Source organism: Stegostoma tigrinum, chromosome 23 (genome assembly GCF_030684315.1).
Source record: "Stegostoma tigrinum isolate sSteTig4 chromosome 23, sSteTig4.hap1, whole genome shotgun sequence".
Taxonomy (NCBI): Eukaryota; Metazoa; Chordata; class Chondrichthyes; order Orectolobiformes; family Stegostomatidae; genus Stegostoma; species Stegostoma tigrinum.
In genome coordinates, this window is record NC_081376.1 from 19,503,926 (window position 1) to 19,527,510 (window position 23,585).

Below are 23,585 nucleotides of genomic sequence, written 5' to 3' on the forward strand. Positions count from 1 at the left end.
CCATTGCTCTCAGCAACAACTGCAGCTACAGCTGCACTCTGCTGATAGACTGTCAGTCACATAATTGCTTTACATCCTGGTTCTGAATATGATTTACACATTCTAAAAGACAGGGTCCCTTCCCCAACACCCACCCGATAATATTCCATTAATGGAGAAAAAAAACATACACTGTGGGTTGATTCCAAAAACTATTTTCAGTAAAAACAGATCTGTTTAAGAGTCCATGTAACACCTGGATGGCTTACTAGCCTCCCGAATGTCATGGCAGTATAACTTTCCTGAGATCTAGGCTTATCATTCCAATGATCCTGACCTGGAATTGCACTGCCAATCTATGTATCATTGAAGTGCAGACTGTCTTCATAGTGGCCTTACACAATTTCTTTCATGGTGCTCTATAGTGTGCTAGGTATTAGACAGCCGTACAATTCCTTTAAGCTGATTTTAATGTGGTGTACTGCATCCGCTGTACATGGTGTGGCTTCCTCTACACTGGGGAAACCAAGTAGAGGCTTGGGGACCGCTTTGCAGAACACATACGCTCAGTTCACAGTAAACAACTGCACCTCCCAGTCATGAACCATATCAACTCCCCCTCCCACTCCTTAGATGACATGTCCATTTTGGGTCTCCTGCAGTGCCATGATGATGCCACCCGAAGGTTGCAGGAACAGCAACTCATATTCCACTTGGGAAATCTGCAGCCCAATGGCATCAATGTGGATTTCACCAGCTTCAAAATCTCCCCTCCCCACACTAGATCCCAAAACCAGCCCAGCTCGTCCCCGCCTGCCTAACCTGTTCTTCCTCTCACCTATCCCCTCCTCCCACCTCAAGCCGCACCTCCATTTCCTACCTACTAACCTCATCCCGCCCCCTTGACCTGTCCGTCCTCCCCAGACTGACCTATCCCCTCCATACCTCCTCACCTCTACTGGCTCCATCCCAACCTCTTTACCTTGTCTGACTCCTGTCCACCTATCTTCTTCTCTATCCATCTTCAATCTGCCTCCCCTCTCTCCTTACTTATTCCAGAACCCTCTCCCCATCCCCCTCTCTGATGAAGGGTCTAGGCCCGAAACATCAGCTTTTGTGCTCCTGAGATGCTGCTTGGCCTGCTGTGTTCATCCAGCTGCACACTTTGTTATCTTGGATTCTCCAGCATCTGCAGTTCCCATTTTCACTGATACAATGTTCTGGGTACCTGGCTTTAAATCCCACCATGGCAGATGGTGGAAACTAATTCCATACAAATCTGGAAATACGAGTTTAATGATGACCGTGAAACCATTGTCGAATGTCAAGGAAAAGCCCTTGTGGTTCACTAATGTTCAGTAGGGAAGAAAATTCGCCATCCTTACACTCGATATGACTCCAGATCCACAACAATGTGGTAACTGCCCTCTGCACAATTAGAGATAGCCAATAAATGCTGGTCCAGTCAGTGAAACCCATATCCAATCAATGAATTTTTAAAAAGCAGGCTCAAAGGGCCAAATGTCCTACTCCTGCTCCTATTTTTTACATGCCTATCTTTCTACACTGTGGGTTTAGAGTTACAAAACAACAAACTAAATTCTTTCACGAGTGCTAAAATGGGATATTACAATATATCATGGAGGCGGGCTGAACTAAGGAAAGGTTAAAACATATGAGCAATGTTAATGACAAGAGCCAAACTGTGATTCCACTGGCTACTCATCCCTTCTCACCTATACTCCCACACCCTCTCATTTTATTCTATTTAATATTCTTTTATCATACATGCTGTTTTATTCCAATTCAAAACTGCACCTCATTCATAATGATCTCTCTCCATAAAATATTAACTGAATATATTTAAATGTATTTGTAGTCAATTCTTTCTTGTTGTGCATTAAGATTGGCAGGGCTCCCTTCATCAAAATGTCACCCAGACTTGCTGCTATTGCTGCGTTACAGCATGCTAAATAAAGTACACTAATACAAAAGCAAAACACAGTGGATTGTGAAAATATCAAAGAAGAACATAAAATGTTGGAAATATATAGCAGGTCGAGCAGAACTGATGAGATTAACACAAGAGATTAACAAATTTAAGCAAGTAGGAAGGCAGGGAAAAGGGTGAGATGAGTCAAGCAATAGGTGAAAGTAAACGTATCTGAAAGGGAGGGGAGTTGAAATAATACAAAAAAGTGGTGGTGCAAGTTAACAGAAGATGGCATTAGCAAAGAAAAACAAGATGGTTCCAGAGGACATGCAAATGGGAATAGCAAATTTATCCCCAACAGATGTCACCCAAAACAATGGAAATGAAGATTATGTTGTGGAACTGTTAAACTCAATTCTTGAATCCAGATGGCTGTGAAGTGCCTAATCAAAAGATGTGGTTTCTTTCCTCAAATATACGTTGAGAATTTGGTAATGGATTCACGGCCATCAATAGTCTCAATTCCAGATTTTTATTGAATTCAAAGTTCCACCATCTGCTATGGTAGGATTCAAACTTAGGTCCCCAGAACATTACCCGAGTCCCTGGGTTAACCTCCCTGGCAGCTTTTGTATAAGCGTACTTTATGTAGCACACTCTAACACAGGTGTTTTTCAAGAATAACAGCATGTCCTAGTGACACACTGATGAAAGAAACAAACTAGCAGAGGTTCAAGGCAAGTCACCACCACTTTCGCAGGGGCAACTAGGGATGGGCGATAAATGCTGGCCGGTCAGTGATGTCCATATCCCATGAGTGAATAAATTTAAAAATTCACATTTCGAACCCATAAATTGCCCAGAAGAATTAATGCGCCTCTCAAAAGTTGTTATTTTGAGTACAATAGAATGAAATGTTGAGGGGCTCCTCCTCCACTCTCAAGTTGGCTCTCAGTCCTTGTTTCTGAATGGCTCGAAAGGTTGAGGGTGGGAGGGCCAGGGGTGCAGGCAAAGAGAAGGTGGGTAGCAACTACCATTTTGTCAACACCAAGAGGGGTAACCAAAAGCTTTCTCATCAAGGCAGCGCTCTGCTGAGTTCAGGAACCAAGGGCCATCAGTGGAGACAGAGAGGACGCAAGAGAGAAGTCAGGAGACAGATACGCTGCATCTGGGCTTGGGCAGCTAAGTAGGATTAAGCAAAACCTGAAAGTTCTAAGGTGAGAAGTTTTTTGTAAATTGAAATTGAATCTCTAACTTAAGGCTACAATTGTTCAGGAGCTACTGCATGCCGGCAAATGTGATTATAAGGAGCCTTATATGTCAATTGTAGGTCAATCATAATTAACACTGAAGTCTGAAATGCATCAAAAAGTGCGGTAAGTATTGGGTTAATTTATTCCAGTTGCTAGTTATTGGTTAAACCTCACCAATCTGCCACGTTCGTTCAAGTTGACTTTCTGACCCCAATGTAGATGTGTCTTGGCAGCGTGGAGGAACAGAGGGATCTTGGTGTGCAGATACATAGATCCCTTAAAATGGCCACCCAAGTGGACAGGGTTGTTAAGAAAGCATATGGTGTTTTGGCTTTCATTAACAGGGGGATTGAGTTTAAGAGTCGTGAGATCTTGTTGCAGCTCTATAAAACTTTGGTTAGACCGCACTTGGAATACTGCGTCCAGTTCTGGGCGCCCTATTATAGGAAAGATGTGGATGCTTTGGAGAGGGTTCAGAGGAGGTTTACCAGGATGCTGCCTGGACTGGAGGGCTTATCTTATGAAGAGAGGTTGACTGAGCTCGGTCTCTTTTCATTGGAGAAAAGGAGGAGGAGAGGGGACCTAATTGAGGTATACAAGATAATGAGAGGCATAGATAGAGTCGATAGCCAGAGACTATTTCCCAGGGCAGAAATGGCTAGCACGAGGGGTCATAGTTTTAAGCTGGTTGGTGGAAAGTATAGAGGGGATGTCAGAGGCAGGTTCTTTACGCAGAGAGTTGTGAGAGCATGGAATGCGTTGCCAGCAGCAGTTGTGGAAGCAAGGTCATTGGGGTCATTTAAGAGACTGCTGGACATGCATATGGTCACAGAAATTTGAGGGTGCATCCATGAGGATCAATGGTCGGCACAACATTGTGGGCTGAAGGGCCTGTTCTGTGCTGTACTGTTCTATGTTCTATGTTCTATATTTTGTTGTTACCTTACACCTCTGGCCTTTGCCAGTTGTAACAGCTCTCTAGGAATTTAAGACTATCCTCAGATTTTGTGGCTGTAGATTTAATAAAGGTCATTTGATACATTGAGCTCGACCACCAGCCAGAAAGAGATGACAATGCACATCATCTCACCCATCAAAAAAAAGGGGAAAAGAAAATAACACATGGAAATTTCAATGGTAAGTAAGAAAGCTTACTGTAAAACTTGATTATAAATAATGGATGTGTTAAGGAACCAAGCATGAGATAACACAAAGTCATATCAGTTGACAGTCACCACCACAAACAGAGAGAACAGAAACTGATCACATACCATCTAAACCAATTAAAAACTAGCCACGTGCCATGAGACTATCAGGGCTTAGTAGCATCACTGATTGTGAACATGCGTGGCAGCTTGGCTTGTTGTGGCCAGAGCAACTTGAATTTGAAACTGAACACAAGACAACACTGGAAGTGGAAACACTACAAACTGACAGTCAAAGAGAAAATGTTGTCCTCCATATTAGCCTCAAACAGGAAGCAAGAACCATGTTAAGCCAGCAAAATCACTGCCTAACATTATGAAGTATACCTGGGTGTTACTTAATATATTTCCTGACTTACATTGCTCGATTGTTTCCCATTGCCTGATGGTCACAAAGTTTCATCAGTTTCAGTTATGAAGGGATGGAGTGGCCAGTGAATAAACATTCATGGGAGGAAAGTTTTACATGGAGTGAACAAACGTTCAAAGCAGGGCAAACATGTCCACATAAATTTAGAACAACCCCTAATAAACTGAACTGGCAAAATCAGGAGTAAATTCTTTATCTATTGAGTGGTTAGAATAGGAAATTTACATCTGGAATGGTTCAGATAAACAGCATAAATACATTTAAAGGAAAGCAAGATCATGACATAATAACTTAATCATTTCTTCCTTATGGCGGTAAGGTTAGACAAAGCAGCATGGGAAAACACTCATCCAGAGCATAAATAGTGGCACAAATGAGGGGTTTAAATACAATTAGGATTGAAATTCATAGACTTGAAAAGCCAGAAACCCAGGACCAGTCAGGCTGAAATGCACACTCATTCGTCATAAATTCTAGATTACACTGTCGAGTTTGAAATAAACCAAGATTGGTGTAGTATCCAAATTGTATCGAAATTTATGGCTTTGACAGGGGGCAAAATAGAGAAATCTAACAGCAGCACATCTTAAAGCAGCAAACTGCTTGCCTGCAGACAGCATCTAATACAAAAGCACAAGATCTTCATTAACACTGCCCATTCAAGAACAGAACTTCTATTTTTAGAGATCTGGAAGTTAGTGAACGTGAGTTAGACATCATCCTTCTAACCAATGGTTTTTTTTCCCCCAAAAGCCATTCTGATTATGGACTACAGAGTTATTTTTAACCTTTAAAAAAATATCCTTTTGATTTCAAGGGAAAGTAGATACAACATCATGACTGGCCAGTTTTTGAAAGAATGGGAAGGTTACAAGGCACGATGAGGCATGAGAGTCAGTTTCTGAGTATATAATCAAGTAAGTGTAGTGACAAAAATTGTATTCTATTAAAATATTTCCAACATCCCAGGTCTGATGATGGTTCATTAACCTGTGTCCACAGTTGTCAGACCCACAGAGTATTTCCAGAAACTTCAGTATATACTTCAGATTTCCAGCAACTTCAATATTTTTCTTTCAAGCTTATTGAAATAACACAAACATATTTTATATGCAGGTCTCATAGAACATAGAACATAGAACATTACAGCACAGTACAGGCCCTTCGGCCCTCGATGTTGTGCCGACCTGTCATACCGATCTCAAGCCCATCTAACCTACACTATTCCATGTACGTCCATATGCTTATACAATGACGACTTAAATGTACCTAAAGTTGGCGAATCTACTACCGTTGCAGGCAAAGCGTTCCATTCCGTTACTACTCTCTGAGTAAAGAAACTACCTCTGACATCTGTCCTATATCTTTCACTCCTCAATTCAAAGCGATGCCCCCTCGTGCTCGCCGTCACCATTCTAGGAAAAAGGGTGGATAGGGAGAGCCTATCTAACTCTCTGATTATTTTATGTTTCAATTTGGTCACCTCTCAACCTTCTTCTCTCTAATGAAAACAGCCTCAAGTCCCTCAGCCTTTCCTCGTAAGACCTTCCCTCCATACCAGGCAACATCCTAGTAAATCTCCTCTGCACCCTTTCCAAAGCTTCCACATCCTTCTTATTATGCGGTGACCAGAACTGTACACAATACTCCAAGTGTGGCCGCACCAGAGTTTTGTACAGCTTCACCATAACCTCTTGGTTCCAGAACTCGATTCCTCTATTAATAAAAGCTAAAACACTGTATGCCTTCTTAACAGCCCTGTCAACCTGGGTGGCAACTTTCAAGGATCTGTGTACAAGGACACCGAGATCTCTCTGCACATCTACACTACTAAGAATCTTACCATTAGCCCAGTACTTTGCCTCCAGTTACTCCTACCAAAGTGCATCACCTCACACTTGTCTGCATTAAACTCCATTTGCCACCTCTCAGCCCAGCTCTGCAGCTTATCTATGTCTCTCTGCAACCTATAGCATCCTTAGTCACTATCCACACCTCCACCGACCTTAGTGTCGTGTGCAAATTTACTAACCCATCCTTCTACACACTCATCCAGGTCATTTATAAAAATGACAAACAGCAGTGGACCCAACACCGACCCTTGCGCTCCACCACTAGTAACTGGTCTCCAGGATGAACATTTCCCATCAACTACCACCCTCTGTCTTCTTTCAGCAAGCCAATTTCCGATCCAAACTGCTATATCTCCCACAATTCCATTCCTCCGCATTTTGTACAATAGCCTATTGTGGGGAACCTTATCGAACGCCTTGCTGAAATCCATATACACCACATCAACCGGTTTACTCTCATCTACCTGTTTGGTCACCTTCTGAAAGAACTCTAAGGTTTGTGAGGCACGACCTTCATCTGGGTTATTTTAAAAGACGCAATTCAGAGGGGATTTTATAAGTAAGAGTTAGTTTGTACCATGGCAACAAAAATAGGCCATGCAGCCCTTCAAATCTGTTCCATGATTCAATGAGATTAAGGCCGATTTCTGATCTAACTTAATACCCAGTAACTTGAAAATTCCTCAATCTCAGATTAAAAATTAATAATTAGCCTCACACCAATGAGATGGTAGAAAAATTGCAATCTTCTCCTACCATTTGCACGAGGATCTGTCTCCTAACTTCAACCTTGCAAAATCTGGCTTCAATTTATACCTCAGGCCCTTGATCCCAGATTTGCAAATAGTGAAAACAGTTTATCTCTACCTACATCACGCTTTTTAAAAGATTCTTTAACGGGATGTAGGTGTCACAGACAAGGCCACGTATTGTCTATCTTCAGTGCACTTGAGGAGGTGGTGATGAGTTGTCTTTTTCAATCTCCACAGCCCAGTTCCTGCAGGTACACCCATGTTGATGTTAAGGAAGGCGCATCACAATTTGAAACCAAAGATGCTGAAGGAACAGCAGTATATTTTGAAGTCACGATGGTGAGTGACTTGGAGGGTAACTTGCAAGTGATAGAGCTCCCCCATATGCCTGGTGCTGCTTATTTTCAAAGACTGTTTAAGGGTCTAGAAGGTGCTATTTAAGGAGTTGTGGTGAATTTCTGCAATGTTTCTCACAAATGGTATACAATGCTGCTTCTAAATCCCAGTGGAGGAGGGAGTGGATGTTTGTGGGTGTGGTGCCAATCAAGTGGACTCCTTAGTCCTGGATGGTGTCAAGCTTCTTGAGCATCAACCGAGCTGCAATCATCCAGGTAAGTGAGGAATACTCAATCACACTCCTGACATATAGTAGATAATGGACAAGACAGGGAGGAGTCAAGGTTTGGGTTACATGCTGCAGGATTCCTAGCCTCTGATCTGCCCTTGTAGCCACAAAATTTATATGAGTAATTCAGTTCAGTTTCACCATCCACAAGTCCTCATATACCAAAACATTCCATGTCGAAATGCTGCAAGAGCTGGACAATATCCCCCTGGACACGCTCCAGGGCTAGTATGTCCTTCCTGAGGTGTGGGGCCCAAAATTGGACACAGTATTCTAAATGGGGCCTAACTAGCGCTTTATAAAGCCTCAGAAGCAGATCGCTGCTTTTATATTCCAACCCTCTTGAGATAAACGACAACATTACATTCGCTTTCTTAATTACGGACTCTACCTGCAAGTTAACCTTTACAGAATCCTGGACCAACACTTCCAGATCCCTTTGCACTTCTGCTTTGCGAATTTTCTCACCGTTTAGAAAATAGTCCATGCCTGTATTCTTTTTTCCAAAGCGCAAAACCTCACATTTACTCACATTGAATTTCATCAGCCACTTCCTGGACCACTCTCCCAAACTGTCTAAATCTTTCTGCAGCTTCCGCACCTCTTCAGTACTACCTGCCTGTCCACCTATCTTTGTATCATCGGCAAACATCGCCAGAATGCCTCCAGTCCCTTCATCCAGATCATTAATATACAAGGTGAACAGCTGTGGCCCCAACACTGAACCCTGTGGGACACACTCGTCACCAGTTGCCATTCCAAAAAAAAGCCTTTCATCCCAACTCCCTGCCTTCTGTCAGACAGCCAATTCTCAATCCAAGTCAGTAGCTCACCTCAAACACCAATGGACCCTCACCTTGCTCAGCACCCTCCCGTGAGGCACCGTATCAAAGGCCTTTTGGAAGTCTAGATAGATAACATCTACTGGGTTTCCCTGGTCTAACATACTTGTTACATCTTCAAAGAATTCTAACAGGTTTGTCAGGCACAACCTCCCCTTACTAAATCCGTACTGACTTGTTCTAATCTGACCCTACACTTCCAGGAATTTAGAAATCTCATCCTTGACAATGGATTCTAGAATTTTACCAACTACCAAGGTTAGGCTAATCGGCCTATAATTTTCCATCTTTTGCCTTGATCCTTCTTAAACAAGGAGGTTACAACAGCAATTTTCCAATCGTCTGGGACTTTCCCTGTCTCCAGTGACTTTCAAAAGATCACGACCCAAGCCTCCGCTACTTCCTCAGCCACCTCCCTCAGAACTCTCGGATGTAGCCCATCAGGGCCAGGAGATTTATCAATTTTTAGACCCTTCAGCTTTTCGAGCACTTTCTCTTTTGTAATGCCTACCATGCTCAACTCTGCCCCCTGGCTCTCCCTAATTGTTGGCATACTACTCATGTCTTCCACTGTGAAGACTGACGCAAAGTACTTATTAAGTTCTTCAGCTATTTCCTTATCTCCCATCACTAGCCTTCCAGCATCAATTTGGAGCGGCCCAATATCTACTTTTGCTTCTTGTTTGTTTCTTATGTATTGAAAGAAGCTTTTACTATCATTTCTAATAGTACTAGCTAGCCTACCTTCATATTTGATCCTAACCTTCCTTATTTTTCTCTTTGTTATCCTCTGTTTGTTTTTGTAGCCTTCCCAATCTTCTGATTTCCCAGTGCTCTTGGCCACTTTATAGGCTGTCTCTTTTTCTTTGATATTTTTCCTGACTTCCTCTGTCAGCCATGGCTGTCTAATCCCACCCCGGATAATCTTTCTTTTCTTTGGGATGAACCTTTGTACTGTGTCCTCAATTACACCCAGAAACTCCTGTTATTGTTGGTCTACTGTCTTCCCTGCTAGGCTCTGCTTCCAGTCGATTTTCGTCAATTCCTCTCTCATGCCCCTGTAATTACCTTTATTTAACTGTAACACCATTACATCTGATTTTGCCTTCTCTCTTTCAAACTGCAGACTGAACTCTACCATATTATGATCGCTGCCTCCTAAGAGTTCCCTTACTTTAAGGTCTTTTATAAAGTCTGGATCATTACATAACACTAAGTCCAGAATAGCCTGCTCCCTTGTGGGCTCCATCACAAGCTGTTACAAAAAGCCATCCTGCAAACATTCCATGAATTCCTTTTCTTTGGATCCACCGACAACATTATTCACCCAATCCACCTGCATATTGAAGTCCCCCATGATCACCGTGACCTTGCCTTTCTGACATGCCCTATCTATTTCCCAGTGCATCTTGCGCCCCTGATCACTGTTAGGAGGACTGTACATAACTCCCATTATAGGTTTTTGCCTTTGTGGTTCCTCAATTCGACCCACACAGACTCCACATCTTCTGACCCTATGTCATTCAGTGCCATAGATTTAATTTCATTCTTAACTAACAAGGCAACCCCACGCCCTCTGCCCACCTCCCTGCCTTTTCGATATGTTGTGAATCCTTGGTCATTCTGTTTCTTAGCATCTCCACTGTGATAGTTCATTTTTAGGTATTCCTCATGCTGCCCCTGGCATGCCCTCTGCACAATTCTTCAAACCAAGACAGATCATCTGATTTGATGCTAATTATAGAATAGGATACATGCTGGGCCTTGAGGTTGCAGACTGTTTTGGAGAATAATTCCATGCTGCTGATGGCCTGCAGCATGTCAGGGATGCCCAGTCTTCAATTGCTGGACCTATTGAAAGTCTATCGCATTTAGCGTCATGATAGCATCACAGAACACAATGCAGTGTATTCTCAATATGAAAATCGGAATTTGGAGTCAAAGTGAACATGTGGTTGTCACTTTTAACAATACAGTCATGAACTGGTGCATCTGCAGCAAGCAGATTGGTGAGAATGACACCAACCATGTTTTTTCCATCTCGTTAGCTCCTTCACCACATCACCTCATCATCCAACACAGATCCAGTCTAGCAGCAATGTTCTTTAGGATTGCACCAGCTCAATCAGTAGTAGTGCTGCTGAGCCACCTTTGGTAATGGACATTGAAGTTAACCCGTCCCAGAGGACATTCTGTGACCTTGCTATCCTGAGTCCAAGTGCTTTTCAACATGGGCGAGTCTTCATTAACTCAAGACTCCAATCAGCAAGAGGTTTCTTTGACGACAATCTGGAATCATTTTTGGTCAGATCAGAAAATGAAAGTAGTTTCTTTTTCTTTAGGACATTAGTGAACCAGATTTATATTTTGCAACAATGAGGTCATCATTTGACTTCTGAATCTAGATTTCTATTGAATTAAACTTCAACTGTCTGCTATGGTGTGATTTGAACCTTAGTCTCAAGAGCAGTATCTGGATCACTAGTCCAAAGATAATGGCACAAGGTTATCACATTTTCTCAATACCTTGAAAGCTTTGAACAAATCACCCCAAAACATCTAGGGAATTCAATATTCATTCTCCTCATAATTTAACACGTGGTGTCGTTCTGGTAAATCCACATTGCACTCCTTCAAAAAAATCAATATCTTTGTTAAAGTCTGGTGCCCAGACCTGAACACGAACGTTCAAGTCTCTTAGGACACATAACGCATTATTCCAGCACTAAGGCACAGCTGTATGTATTTAGTGTGTGCCGTTAAAGCCACAGCTCTAACTTTAATAGCTTCTGCTGCTAATTAGAAGTCGACTAACTGCAATGAAATCAACAGTGGAATTTTTGCATTGAATGGGAAGCATTGCTCTGAAATGGAATAGACAAGGTAAGTGTCTGTAAGTCACATTCTGATAAAGCACTGTATGCATAACATGAACCATCTGAACATAAACTATACACTGCAATTCAATGAAGTTTTTATTACTCTTGTGTGCTCCCTTGTTCTCATACCTCAGTGCATTTCCCTCTTCTTTGGTGATGCTCTGGTCAGTCATAGCAGCCTGCTTCTGAAGAACACTCAATTCTGCTTCAAGCTGTGAAAATAAAAATAAATATGTCAACTTCATTTTCAGGAGAAATTATGCATCTTGCCCAAACCAAAAGGCCATCTCTGTCCATCTGTTTGCCAAGCAGAGAAATAGAGAATCAAGAATCCAGCATTGTCTCACTCTCCATTCTGTTCAAAGCACTCAGGAAGTAAGTGAAACAACACTGAATTCTGCAGTATTTCCACATTGGTTGCAAGTAAACATTGCAAGTAAATATGATTATTCAAAATAAAAGCTGTCATGAAATTGTGCTCAGATGTACATAAATATATAGCTTTCTAGATTTTAATATGATGGAAAAGTATAGGAATGAACACAGTTAAATACTAAGATAACAAAATGTGGAGCTAGATGAACACAGCAGGCCAAGCAGCATCTCAAGAGCACAAAAGCTGACGTTTCGGGCCTAGACCCTTCATCAGAAAAGGGGAATGGGGAGAGGATTCTGAAATAAATAGGGAGAGAGGGGGAGGTGGACCGAAGATGGATGGAGGAGAAGATAGGTGGAGAGGAGAGTATGGGTGGGGAGGTGGGGAGAGGATAGGTCAGTCCGGGGTGGACGGACAGGTCAAAGGGACGGGATGAGGTTAGTAGGTAGAAAATGGGGGTGCGGCTTGAGGTGGGAGGAGGGGATAGGTGAGACAAAGAACAGATTAGAGAGGCAGGGACGAGCTGGGCTGGTTTTGGGATGCAGTAGGGGGAGGGGAGATTTTTAAGCTGGTGAAATCCACATTGATACCATTGGCTGCAGGGTTCCCAAGCGGAACATGAGTTGCTGTTCCTGCAACCTTCCAGTGGCATCATTATGGCACTGGAGGAGGCCCAGGATAGACATGTCATCTAAGGAATAGGAGGGGGAGTTGAAATGAAGCGCGACTGGGACGTGTAGTTGTTTATTGCGAACCGAGCGTAGGTGTTTTGCAAAGCGGTCCCCAAGTCTCCGCTTGGTTTCCCCAATGTAGAGGAAGCCACACCGGGTACAGCGGATGCAGTATACCACATTGGCAGATGTGCAGATGAACATCTGCTTAATATGGAAAGTCATCTTAGGGCCTGGGATGGGGCTGAGGGCAAGTGTAGCACTTCCTGCGGTTGCAGGGGAAGGTGCCGGGTGTGGTGGGGTTGGAGGGGAGTGTGGAGCGGACAAGGGAGTCGCGGAGAGAGTGGCCTCTCTGGAAGGCAGACAAGGGTGGGGATGGAAAAATGTCTTTGGTGGTGGGGTCGGACTGTAGATGGCAGAAGTGTCAGAGAATGATACATTGTATCCGGAAGTTGGTTAAATGCTAATTAGCAGAAAACAAAGCAGGACACAACAAATCTTTCAAAGAATTACTCAACAACTATCATTCATAATTCTTTAATCCCATTACAATCCGCTCTGTTTAGGCTGCCATGTAATTCAGGAAATTCCATTCCCAAGTAAAGCTACAAGCACAGAATTGTCTGTATGTACAATACAGGCAAAGTATGTTTTCTATGTTCTGTACATAGAACTTGTTGGGTTTTTAAGGCAAGTAACAACTCTTAAGTAAGTGAATAATTTCTAACTTTTTTGGGTATTTTGAATTTGCTCTGAGCAAGGAATGAGTTTGGGTTCTAACATCCAAAATTACTGATACCTATTTATCGTGGTTGTAAATGTGTTTATTTGACAGGATGAGAACCTTTCAAAAGATTCAAAAATCAGAAAAACGAAATGATATATCTCTCCAAGCAGAGTATACTGAAGTGGAATAGCTTTGTGTCATGAAACCAGTTCCAAATGATTTCTTATTCTTGAACAGATAGAAAATTCAACGAATTGGCAATGCAGATGGTGCCATCTAGTTCTTGCTTAGGAATGTTGCCAGCTGGAAAATTTCAGTGCTTCTCATATAAAGCAGCTGTGTTTACTGAAAGCATAAAAATAGTCAAAATACATGAAATAATGTATTGATTTCCAACACAATTTTGTGCCACACGGCTTTCTGTAAAAACCCATTATAAAATTAGCTGAGTGGTCAGAACAAATCAGGACTTCCAGTACAAAATGCCTTCAACTAGTTTCACAGCTCCAATATATTGAAGTGCAGTTTTCTGATCATTTACGACTGATTTTCTAAAAATAATCAAACTTGATTTTAATTCAGAAATGTTAGAGAAAGCATATTGAGTTTGAAAACATTTCAAGTATGTTACAAAATTCAGATGCATTTATTCAATCTTTACCTTGTCATTGGCAGCAATTTCAATCTTAAACTGTCAGCAAGATAATATTCCAATGCTTGATCGCCAGTGAGGCGCAGAAATTCTGATTATTGCTAGTATTGGCATATTTTGTCACTTCTAGCATCATCCTACTGAATACACACACTTCAATCTTAGGTTGTCAGCAAGTATGATACACAGAATCCAATAGTGCATTGTTATCCCTCGTGTCACTAAACCCTGCCATCAAAATAGTCATGGTTTATGCTCTTCACTGATCTCAAAATGCGTATGTATCACTTTCACAAATAAATGGAATGAACTGATAAGGGAGCTCTAATTGCATGGTAGTGTGCTCATTTCACCCAGCTATTCAAATGGAGAAATTGCACATTTCAACAGCGTCAAATTGATCAGCTGCCTGAAAGAAAGTCTGTCTCTTCCTCTTTCCATGGAGGGGATGACTTTTAATATTCATTCACAGAATCAAAGCATTGCTGGCTAGGCCAGCTAATTCACTAGAGGGCAGTTAAGAGTCAACCGCATTTCTGTGGAACTGGAGACACATGTAGGCCAGACCAGGTAAGGATGATAGTTTCCTTCCCTCAAGGACATTAGTGAACCAGATGGATTTTTCTGATAATTAACCATAGATTCAGGGTCATCATAAGACTCTTAAATTTTCATTGAATTCAAATTCCATCATCTGCCATGGCAAGATTCAAACCTGGGTCTCTGGATTAACAGACCAATGTAAAAACCATTAGGGCATCGCCTCCTCTGCTAAGTGATAAAGTCCATCAAATGAATCAAACAAGATAAAGACCTGATCTCGATGACATTCCAACAGAACCTTGAAGTGTAATTGTATAGAGTGGACTAAGAAGTCTTCAAGAGTATGTGGCATGAGGAAAAATTTGTACATGGCCTCAAGGATGCAACGAAGTCAGCATCTGGAAGCAGGAAGGAATAAAAACCCTATGTGACGAGCACCAAGCAACAATCTCTCAAATGTAAGATCCTTACTTGAATCTTATTAACACATTCATTAGACAATTTGGTAGATCAAATGCTGCTGGAATTAATGTAGTTTAGGACCAACTGTGGAACAGCAATATGGTGCTTGCAGGCAGACAATTTCAAGAAAAGTGCAGACAGCAACACCAGAATCTGAATATGCTCTTCATAGAACTAATAGAGACATAAGCTAAAGCTTTTGACAGCATGAATTTATTTGGTTTATGGTACCATATCTCCAAGCTAAATTATCCAAACAAATTTGTCAAAATCCACATGATTCGAGGTGCTTATGCCCCCAAAAAAGACGTTAAATATCTTTAAAATAACCAATGATCCAAAGGTGCCTTGTAACTCCCCAACTCTTCACTTTAGTCTGCCACAATGCTTAAAATCTCACTGGACAGCCCTGCAGTTTGAGATGGGTGACTGCTATTGTGGGAAGATCTGCATGCAACATCAGGAGTGGAAGACAATGGGGTTTGGATGGAGGCGGGTACAATGCCCGAATTAGAATGACTGTGAGACAGCACACCGAAGATGTCAGCACTTACTCTTGCAGAGTATGCAAGGTCATACAGCTTCTCCTTGCACTGCTAGGCATTCCTCCAAACCGGGCTACTTCAGGGCAGGTTTGCAGCCTATGAAACGGTGTGCAACTAGGGTTTAAATATGGATGCAATGAAGCATCAGACATAATCATTGTTGGCAGTAATTTCAAGGTTGTAAATTAATTCTCATAATTTTGCAGTGTACTCTGTCAGAATGTTGCAAAGGAGATACCAGTGAACACTTCCAAAAAGCAAGTTCAGCCTACAACCTACACACATGATCTTGCATGAAAGCAGCAGAGGAACACAGAAAATAGAAGTATGAGTAGGCCATTCAGCCATCCAAGCCTTCTCCACCATACATTTTGATCATGGCTGATTATCCAATCCAACAGCTTGTTCCTGCTTTCCCTCCATATGTCTTTAGTTCCAAGTGCTCTATCCAATTCCTCCTTTAAATCAAACAATGTTTTGGCCTCAACTGCTTTCTGTGGTAGTGAATTCTGCAGGATCGCCACTCTCTGGTCAAAGAAATTTCTCCTCATTTCAGTCCTAAGTGATTGACCCCCATAGTCTGAGACTCCCCCAACATCAAAAGCATTATTCCTGCAGATGTCATGTCTAGTTTTGTTAGAATTTTATGGATTTCTATGAGAATCCTCACTCATTGTTTTAAACACCAGTGAATATAATCCTAACCAAATTCAATCTCTCTTCTTGGGTTGGTTTGACTGATCAGTGGCTCTGTTTAATTGCAGCAAGATATCCCTGCTCCAATACTTGAATACCATTTTCCTTTACCCCAACATACTTTAAATGACAGTTGATTGAGGACACACAGATAGCATTGCATATTTCCCTCTCTCATGCCATAGCCACAAATAATAATTGACCTTCTGGTTTTTGCTACCAAAGTTGATAACCTCATAATTTATCCACATTATACCCCACTTCCGTGTGTTTTCCCACTCACTCAATTTGTCCAAATCACAATGAAGCATCTCTACAACCTCTTAATAGCTCACATTCCCACCTTGCTTTGTGTCATTTGCATATTTGGAGATATTGCATTTAATCCTCTCAGCTAAATAATTCCCATAGATTGAGAGTTGCTGGAATTCTAACATGATCCCTCTCGTCTCTTCTTACCATATCAAAAAAATATGTTTATTCCTATTCTTTGTTTCCTAACTGCTAGCCAGTTTTCTACCTATTTCAATGTACGACCCCCAATCCATGTGCTTTAGTGTTACACACTAATCTCTTCCATGGGTCTTTCTCGAAAACCTTATAAGAATCCAAGTAAACAACATACACTAACACCCTTTCATCAAGTCCACTAGTTACCTCCCCCTTGTAGAACTCTACTGGATTTGTCAAGCATGATTTCTCTTTCGCAAATCCATGTTCACACTGTCTAACCCTGCCACAGTTTTCCAAGTGCTCTGCTATAAAACCTTTTAAACCTTTTGTAATGGACTCAGCATGGCATTGAGCTGAAAATTAAAATCAAACTCAAAAAGGTAACATCTTTATCATCCCTGCTTTATGGCAGTGAATCCTAGATCTATCAGCACCATATCAAAGCTCTGGAAAGCTTTGATCAAAGCTTTCCAAAGTCCATTGTGAAAACTCGATCAAAGAAAAAAAACTCCCAATGAGGCCCTTCATCATCTGAGCTCAACAGCACAAAGGCCGCACTTCAGAAAATTAAACTTGATCAGCAGGCCATTTTTGTCAAATGGATGACTACAGAATTCCCAAACAAATCTTCTATAGGGGTCTGACTCATGATCAAATTATAGGAAATGTAGTTGATACAAAAGATAGAAGGACACCTCCCCAAAAAAAAACTGCAATCTCTGCATTGCAGACCATCCATCTTGGAAAATGCATTAGCTGATTGATTTATGTGAAAGCAAGCAGTGAAATTTGGCTCAACATATTTCAAGGATCATCTGTTCCAAACTCTCAACATTCCACATGCCCTGGGGAAGGTCAGAGGTCGCACAATGTTAGAAGATCCCCAAAGCATCAACGACAACATGAATTGCTAGTTTCATTAATGTACAAGCCAACCCTGTGTCAAATTCTACAGATATGAGAAAGGACCCAAAGAAAAAGACAAAGTTATTAACAGTTTGGGCACATTCAAATAACAAGGAGCCTTCCACTGAGAAGCTACAAATTGATTCTATTATTGATGCACTCAGTCTTTTTCTCTTTGGAACTCAATTTCCAATTAAGTCCAAATTAAATACTGAAGCTCTTCAACAGCAGCTAAGTTTTGTCCAGGATTTTTGATGCAGAGGGAGAAAAAAAAATAATTCACACTTGCTGGGATAAAATGCCAGCAGTAGAAACCTGCTTCTAGGTACTTCTTCAGGTATTCTGTAACACCAACTGTACAGGTAGAGCAAAAGACGACACAGAAGGTAAATATAATCACAATACAGGAGGTTGGTTAGTTCATTTGGCTGAACACCTGGTTTGCAAAATTAAGTAATGCCAACAGTGTGGGTTCAATTTCCATATAGGCTGACCGTACCATGAAGGTTGCACCTTCTCACTTTGTTCCTCCCTGAGGTGTGGTGGCTCTCAGGTTAAGCCACTATCGGTTGTGTATGTCTTTCTCTCTCGAATGGGAACAATCCTATGGTCCATTACTACGGCAATTTTACCTTTATATCCCTGTATAAAAGTTATATAGCTTTGTGACAAATCCATCCACACTGACACTTAAAGCCAAATTTGTAATAATGTTGACATTGCAATAGCCAAATTAAATATGGAATTTCTGTATGATATATGGAAAGAATATAATTTATATCTTGTGATACTCGCAAACGGACGGTCATATGTATGTTGTAAATACTTTGGCCCAAAACATTTTCCTTCTGTTTACAAAAACACTGTCAAATATGCAGACTTAAACTATAGATCATTTTGAGCTGATTCAAGCCTTGAGAACTTGGTAACTACGCTATGCACCAAGGCTTGACACAATCTTACCATTATCTGAACTAGGGAGTTCAACAAATGTATCTCACTGCTAGTTACAAGTTGCTCCATTTATAATAAAGTAAAATCGACACACATATCTTTTATCTATGGCACGCACTTGCTGCCTGAAAGCTTGCATTCCAAGCCATGATTTGGAGACTAATTTTACTATGCCAACATTTCACTTTGAAGATACATATGCAAACATTTGTAATTACAATATTTCATATGGAACAATTTTAACTATCATCTAATTAGGAAAAGCATTAGTTAAGAGTGTGATATTTGAGGGAGATGAAAGAAAGAAGAGCTCCAGAGTGAGGGGAACTGGAGAGATAATTGGAAGAGAAAGAGGACAAGAAAGGAATGACTAATAATTTTTTTTAAAAATTGTATACTTTCAGTAACAAAAAATCCAATAAACCTTAGTGATCGCTGCAATATACACAAAGCACATCAATCCCTCTTTAACTCAATAAAATAAAAGATCACATACAGTACTATTTCTCAAAAGCTGAGTTTCTGTCCTTGTATATTACTGCATCACTCATACACAAATATATTGAATTGTTTCTACAATGATTACTACTGCTTGAGTTTGTTAAGACATGATTAATCCATCAATTTAGCTTTGGTTTCAAAGTATACAAGTCCACACGAAGCATTTGATGTGTTATAACAAATATTAAACTCTATTATTTGTGCATCATAAGCATTCCACAAATTTAATGAAAAGTGCACTGCATGACCTGGCAATGCACTATGTAAACTTGATGCAAATAAGTCAAATGCTAGTTTATTTAATATCAACTGATCTTAGGTAGAGCAGCTAATGAGACACTACTGTGTACATCAGCATGCTTGCATAAAAATGCACATTGTTTTGCGAAGAAAAAAAATTTAGCATGAACTTCTGCTTCAAATTGTTCCCCAGTAACATCTCCTGCAAACACATCTGGTCATTAAGGGTCTAGGCCCAAAACGTCAGTTTTCCTGCTCCTAAGATGCTGCTTGGCCTGCTGTGCTTATCCAGCTCCACACTTGGTTATCTCTGGTCATTGGATTAAGATGGACTTAAGATTTACTCTGATTCTGGTCTACTCTGTTACATAGAGAACCAGAAATGAAAAATGGAGACCAAGCAAGACATAAAAGGAGTGACATTGTTTCTTTAGAGATCTATGAGCAATGAGTACCTTCAGTTGTGGAAGAGAAGTGGCAAAGAAAATAAATTGAATAAGTAGAGAACCCTTACATAATGGCATGGTTTAAATAAGAAAACCCATTCATTGCATCCTAACATTTATACCTTACAGTACCATTAATATAACGACAAGTATTCTATTGCACTGTAGAGACCAGCTGGCCCAACAGGTCCGCACCAATGTTGTTCCGCACAAGTCTCCACTCCACCCTATCATCTAACCCTATCTGCACATTCTTCTCATCATTTTATGTCCACGTATTTATCTAGATTCCCCTTAAAAGCATCAAATTACTTGGATTTATTACAGACTATTTTATCTTATGGACCCCAATTTCTGATCTCTCAAACAATCATCTCTGTGCTTTATCAAATCAGTGAAGAATCACAAAGGTTCCATAAGGTCATTCTTAGCCTTAACTCACTATCAATGCTGAGTAAATTACATATCCACTTCTGTCAGAGGGACTCACTTGTGTCAACAAGTAGACACACAAAAATTAATGTAGGCATAAATTCAAATCGGTATACTACAACGCTGTCACAATATCAATGTGCACTTTAAAGAACAAATCTACAGCTTGCACTTGGTTAAAAGTTTCCTTGGTCTTTGATTTTTCTTTTAATAAAACTGCAAAGATTTGTGGGAACTGCTTTGCGCAGCTTCCCATCAGTCGAGGATGTTCTTTCAGGCTGTTTGTGTTACATTTGGCAACCATGGTCAGACAGACTGTTCTAAAAAAGGCTCAGGCATAAGATGAAACAAAGTGCTAGCCCAGTTCCCAGTGGTGCACATGATTCTGTATCAAATATTGTGGAAGACAGTTACTTCAAAGACAGAGGATGTCTTTCATCAAGATGAGTTGACAAGCTTTAATTCGCAAGAGTTGAGGGAGCCAATTTAAATGTTCTTACACCAGGATAAGATTTAATTTGCATTTTTCACTTTCAAGTCAATCAATAGCACACAGAAAATATGCCTCAAACAGAACTCCCTTACTTTTGGAAAGAAAGTCTAGGGACTTTATAAAAAATGACCACCATACTCAAACTAAAAATACATCGTGTGTATCTACTGTAATCTGAGCAATAAGTATACTTCATATGGAAAAGGATGCCGTGGTTCAATACCAAATATGTGCTATATTAGCTAATGAGATGTCACAATTTGCATCAGTACACATAGATATTGCTGCTCAGATGAAGGATCTAGGCCCGAAACGTCAGCTTTTGTGCTCCCGAGATGCTGCTTGGCCTGCTGTGTTCATCCAGCTTCACACTTTATTATACTGTAAAGAATGAAGCCAGTTTTTTCAGGCCCTATTCTAAACTTTCTTGGTCAGGTACTAATGCCATCTCCCTCTTCTGGGCAATGTGTAAACATAAGCAGGTCTGTTCACAACCACTGGAGTCACATTTGATCCCCCACTACCGTTCCTGCCACCTGCTGCCTCCCCCAAAAAACTGAAGTTCCAACTATATATTGGCACAGCATTCTCACCCAGGTCACGTGAACTGTGGCACTTCATTAGCTAAATTAACATACATTAGCTCACCTCCTGGAAAAATCCTTATTGTTGTCTTCATAACCTGCAATTCTGATGATTTCAATGCATTCCATACTGGTCTTCCACATTTTACCCTCCAGAAACTTGAGGTCATCCAAAATATTCCCACCTGTTCCAACACACACCAAGTCCTGTACACTGAGCACCCCACTATACTCACGGACCTACAGTGGTTCCCAGTCAAGAAACTTATTTATTTTAAAATTCTCATCTTCATTTTAAAATCACCACAGGCCTTACCCTCTGTATTTTTGCAGTCGTCTTCAGCCCTAAACCATCAAAAATTACTGCACTCTTTTATTTATGGCCTATCCTTGCTTTTCCACCATTGCCGGTAACATCTTCAGTTGCCTAAGCCTTATGCTGTGGAATGCCGTCCCTAAGCTAACTATCCCACCAACTCATTTTTCTACTGTAAAACATCACTTAAGCTCTATCTCGTTCACCAAATTTTTAGTAATCTGATATAGTATTTGGTTTTGTTTAACGCTGCATCAGAGAAGCATCTTAGGAATTTTGTGTTAGGTACCAGACGAATTGTAATTGTTCTCAGCCTAGATTCCATTTTTGTTAAATCCCTGCCAACTAATCAGAACCAGCAGCATTGTGTCAAAATGTGTCTCTTATAAGTTTTTCAGATGGTTTGACTCAGTTGCTAGCACACACACCTCAGATCCAGGAGGGGAGTTTAAATTAAACCCCAGGGAATTGACAACCAACTTCAGACTGAAACTCTAATGCAGTCCTGAGATGATGCTGCTTAGTCGGACACAGCATCATTTAACTCACACATTAAACCATGGCTCTATCTGATATCATAAAAGATGATATGACATTTATGCAAGGAGTAATAGGTGAATTTTACCTGAAGAGCTGCCCAATATTCATCCATCAACCAACATTAAAGAAATGCCTTGTCATCTCATTATGACTTGACACACCATACTCTAAGCAAATTAGATGCAGGTACCCTTCAATACAAGCAATGGGTATACTTTAAACATATTTTATTAGTTATAAAGCACTTTAGAACATCCTTAAGATCATGAAAGATGCTGCATAAACACAACTATATTATTCAGTCTCTTTGAAATACAGTATTTTTTCCACTTTCTGCTGATCTAACATTTTGCCAACTGCTGCCCACATAGATAAGATACTATAGCTTTGTATAATCTTTGACGCGCACACACACACAATGATTGATGGAGGAAAAATATTCCATCAACACAGGCTTCTGTAAATAGGATGAAGAAGCAATTTTAAAAACAAAGTAAGCTATTTTTCCCCTCCAAGTATTTGGGTTGTCACTGGAGCTGGATTCATATGGATGCGTTTCTAAGAAATTACCATATTCCCATTGGTTTCTTGCCCACAACCTCTCATCCCTTACATGATCTACTGATTTACCTGATAAAAACACCCTGCACTATTTTTGGTCCAAATGTGTCCAAGCAAAACAGCCAATACATCAATCTCCCTGCTCTCAAGTTCAAGAAATTACCTGGCCCTCGAACTAGATTAGATAATTTTGTTGAGAAATGAAAGAAAAACACTAAACAGCTAAGAGTTGGACTATACCAAAAGACAATAAATTATGCACAATGACCTCTACAACCAAGAGCAACTCTCCATCTCTGATCAAACGTATTATGGTCATCCTTCCTATTTATTATACGCAGTGTTCTTAATCTGAAAGGAGAAATTCAATTTTAGCCTTAACCACCTGCCCCCATCTCCAATTTGCTTGTTCTTCCTCCTAATAACAACATACTTCTGGATTATATGTACAGACCTAAGATGCTACAGGGAACGTTAATATTGCATTGAAAACCCGTGTTGCAATTCTAGCTTTGTGAAAGCTTCTCCAGAGCTCCACTGACAACAGAAGATGAATTGGTTGCAGCTCAAAGGCCCTCTGGGCCACTAGCATATTGTCTAACCAGAAATTCATACTCTCAGCTTAATCTCCACTTTCACACAGCAATTTTCAAATCTATTGCAAATGTCTGTCTTTTTTCTAAAAAATGCAATGTCATATAAACAAACATATAAAATTTCTATGGCTCCTAAAGTAAAAATAGCTACTTAGACAAAAGATTAAGCCCAGGTGAGACAGGTTTTTCCACAGTCAGTT

The 23,585-nt window shown here is 40.6% G+C and overlaps 1 protein-coding gene across 7 annotated transcripts in view; it reads right to left on the reverse strand.

Moving 5' to 3' along the window:
- The window catches only part of mad1l1 (mitotic arrest deficient 1 like 1), a 772,508-nt gene that overhangs the window by 461,950 nt on the left and 286,973 nt on the right, over window positions 1-23,585 (reverse strand). For all 7 annotated transcript variants that reach the window (XM_059653949.1, XM_048552091.2, XM_048552089.2 and 4 more), the window contains one exon: window positions 11,821-11,903. In XM_059653949.1, coding sequence (XP_059509932.1) covers window positions 11,821-11,903 — 83 coding nt within the window. The remainder of the gene's footprint in view (window positions 1-11,820; window positions 11,904-23,585) is intronic.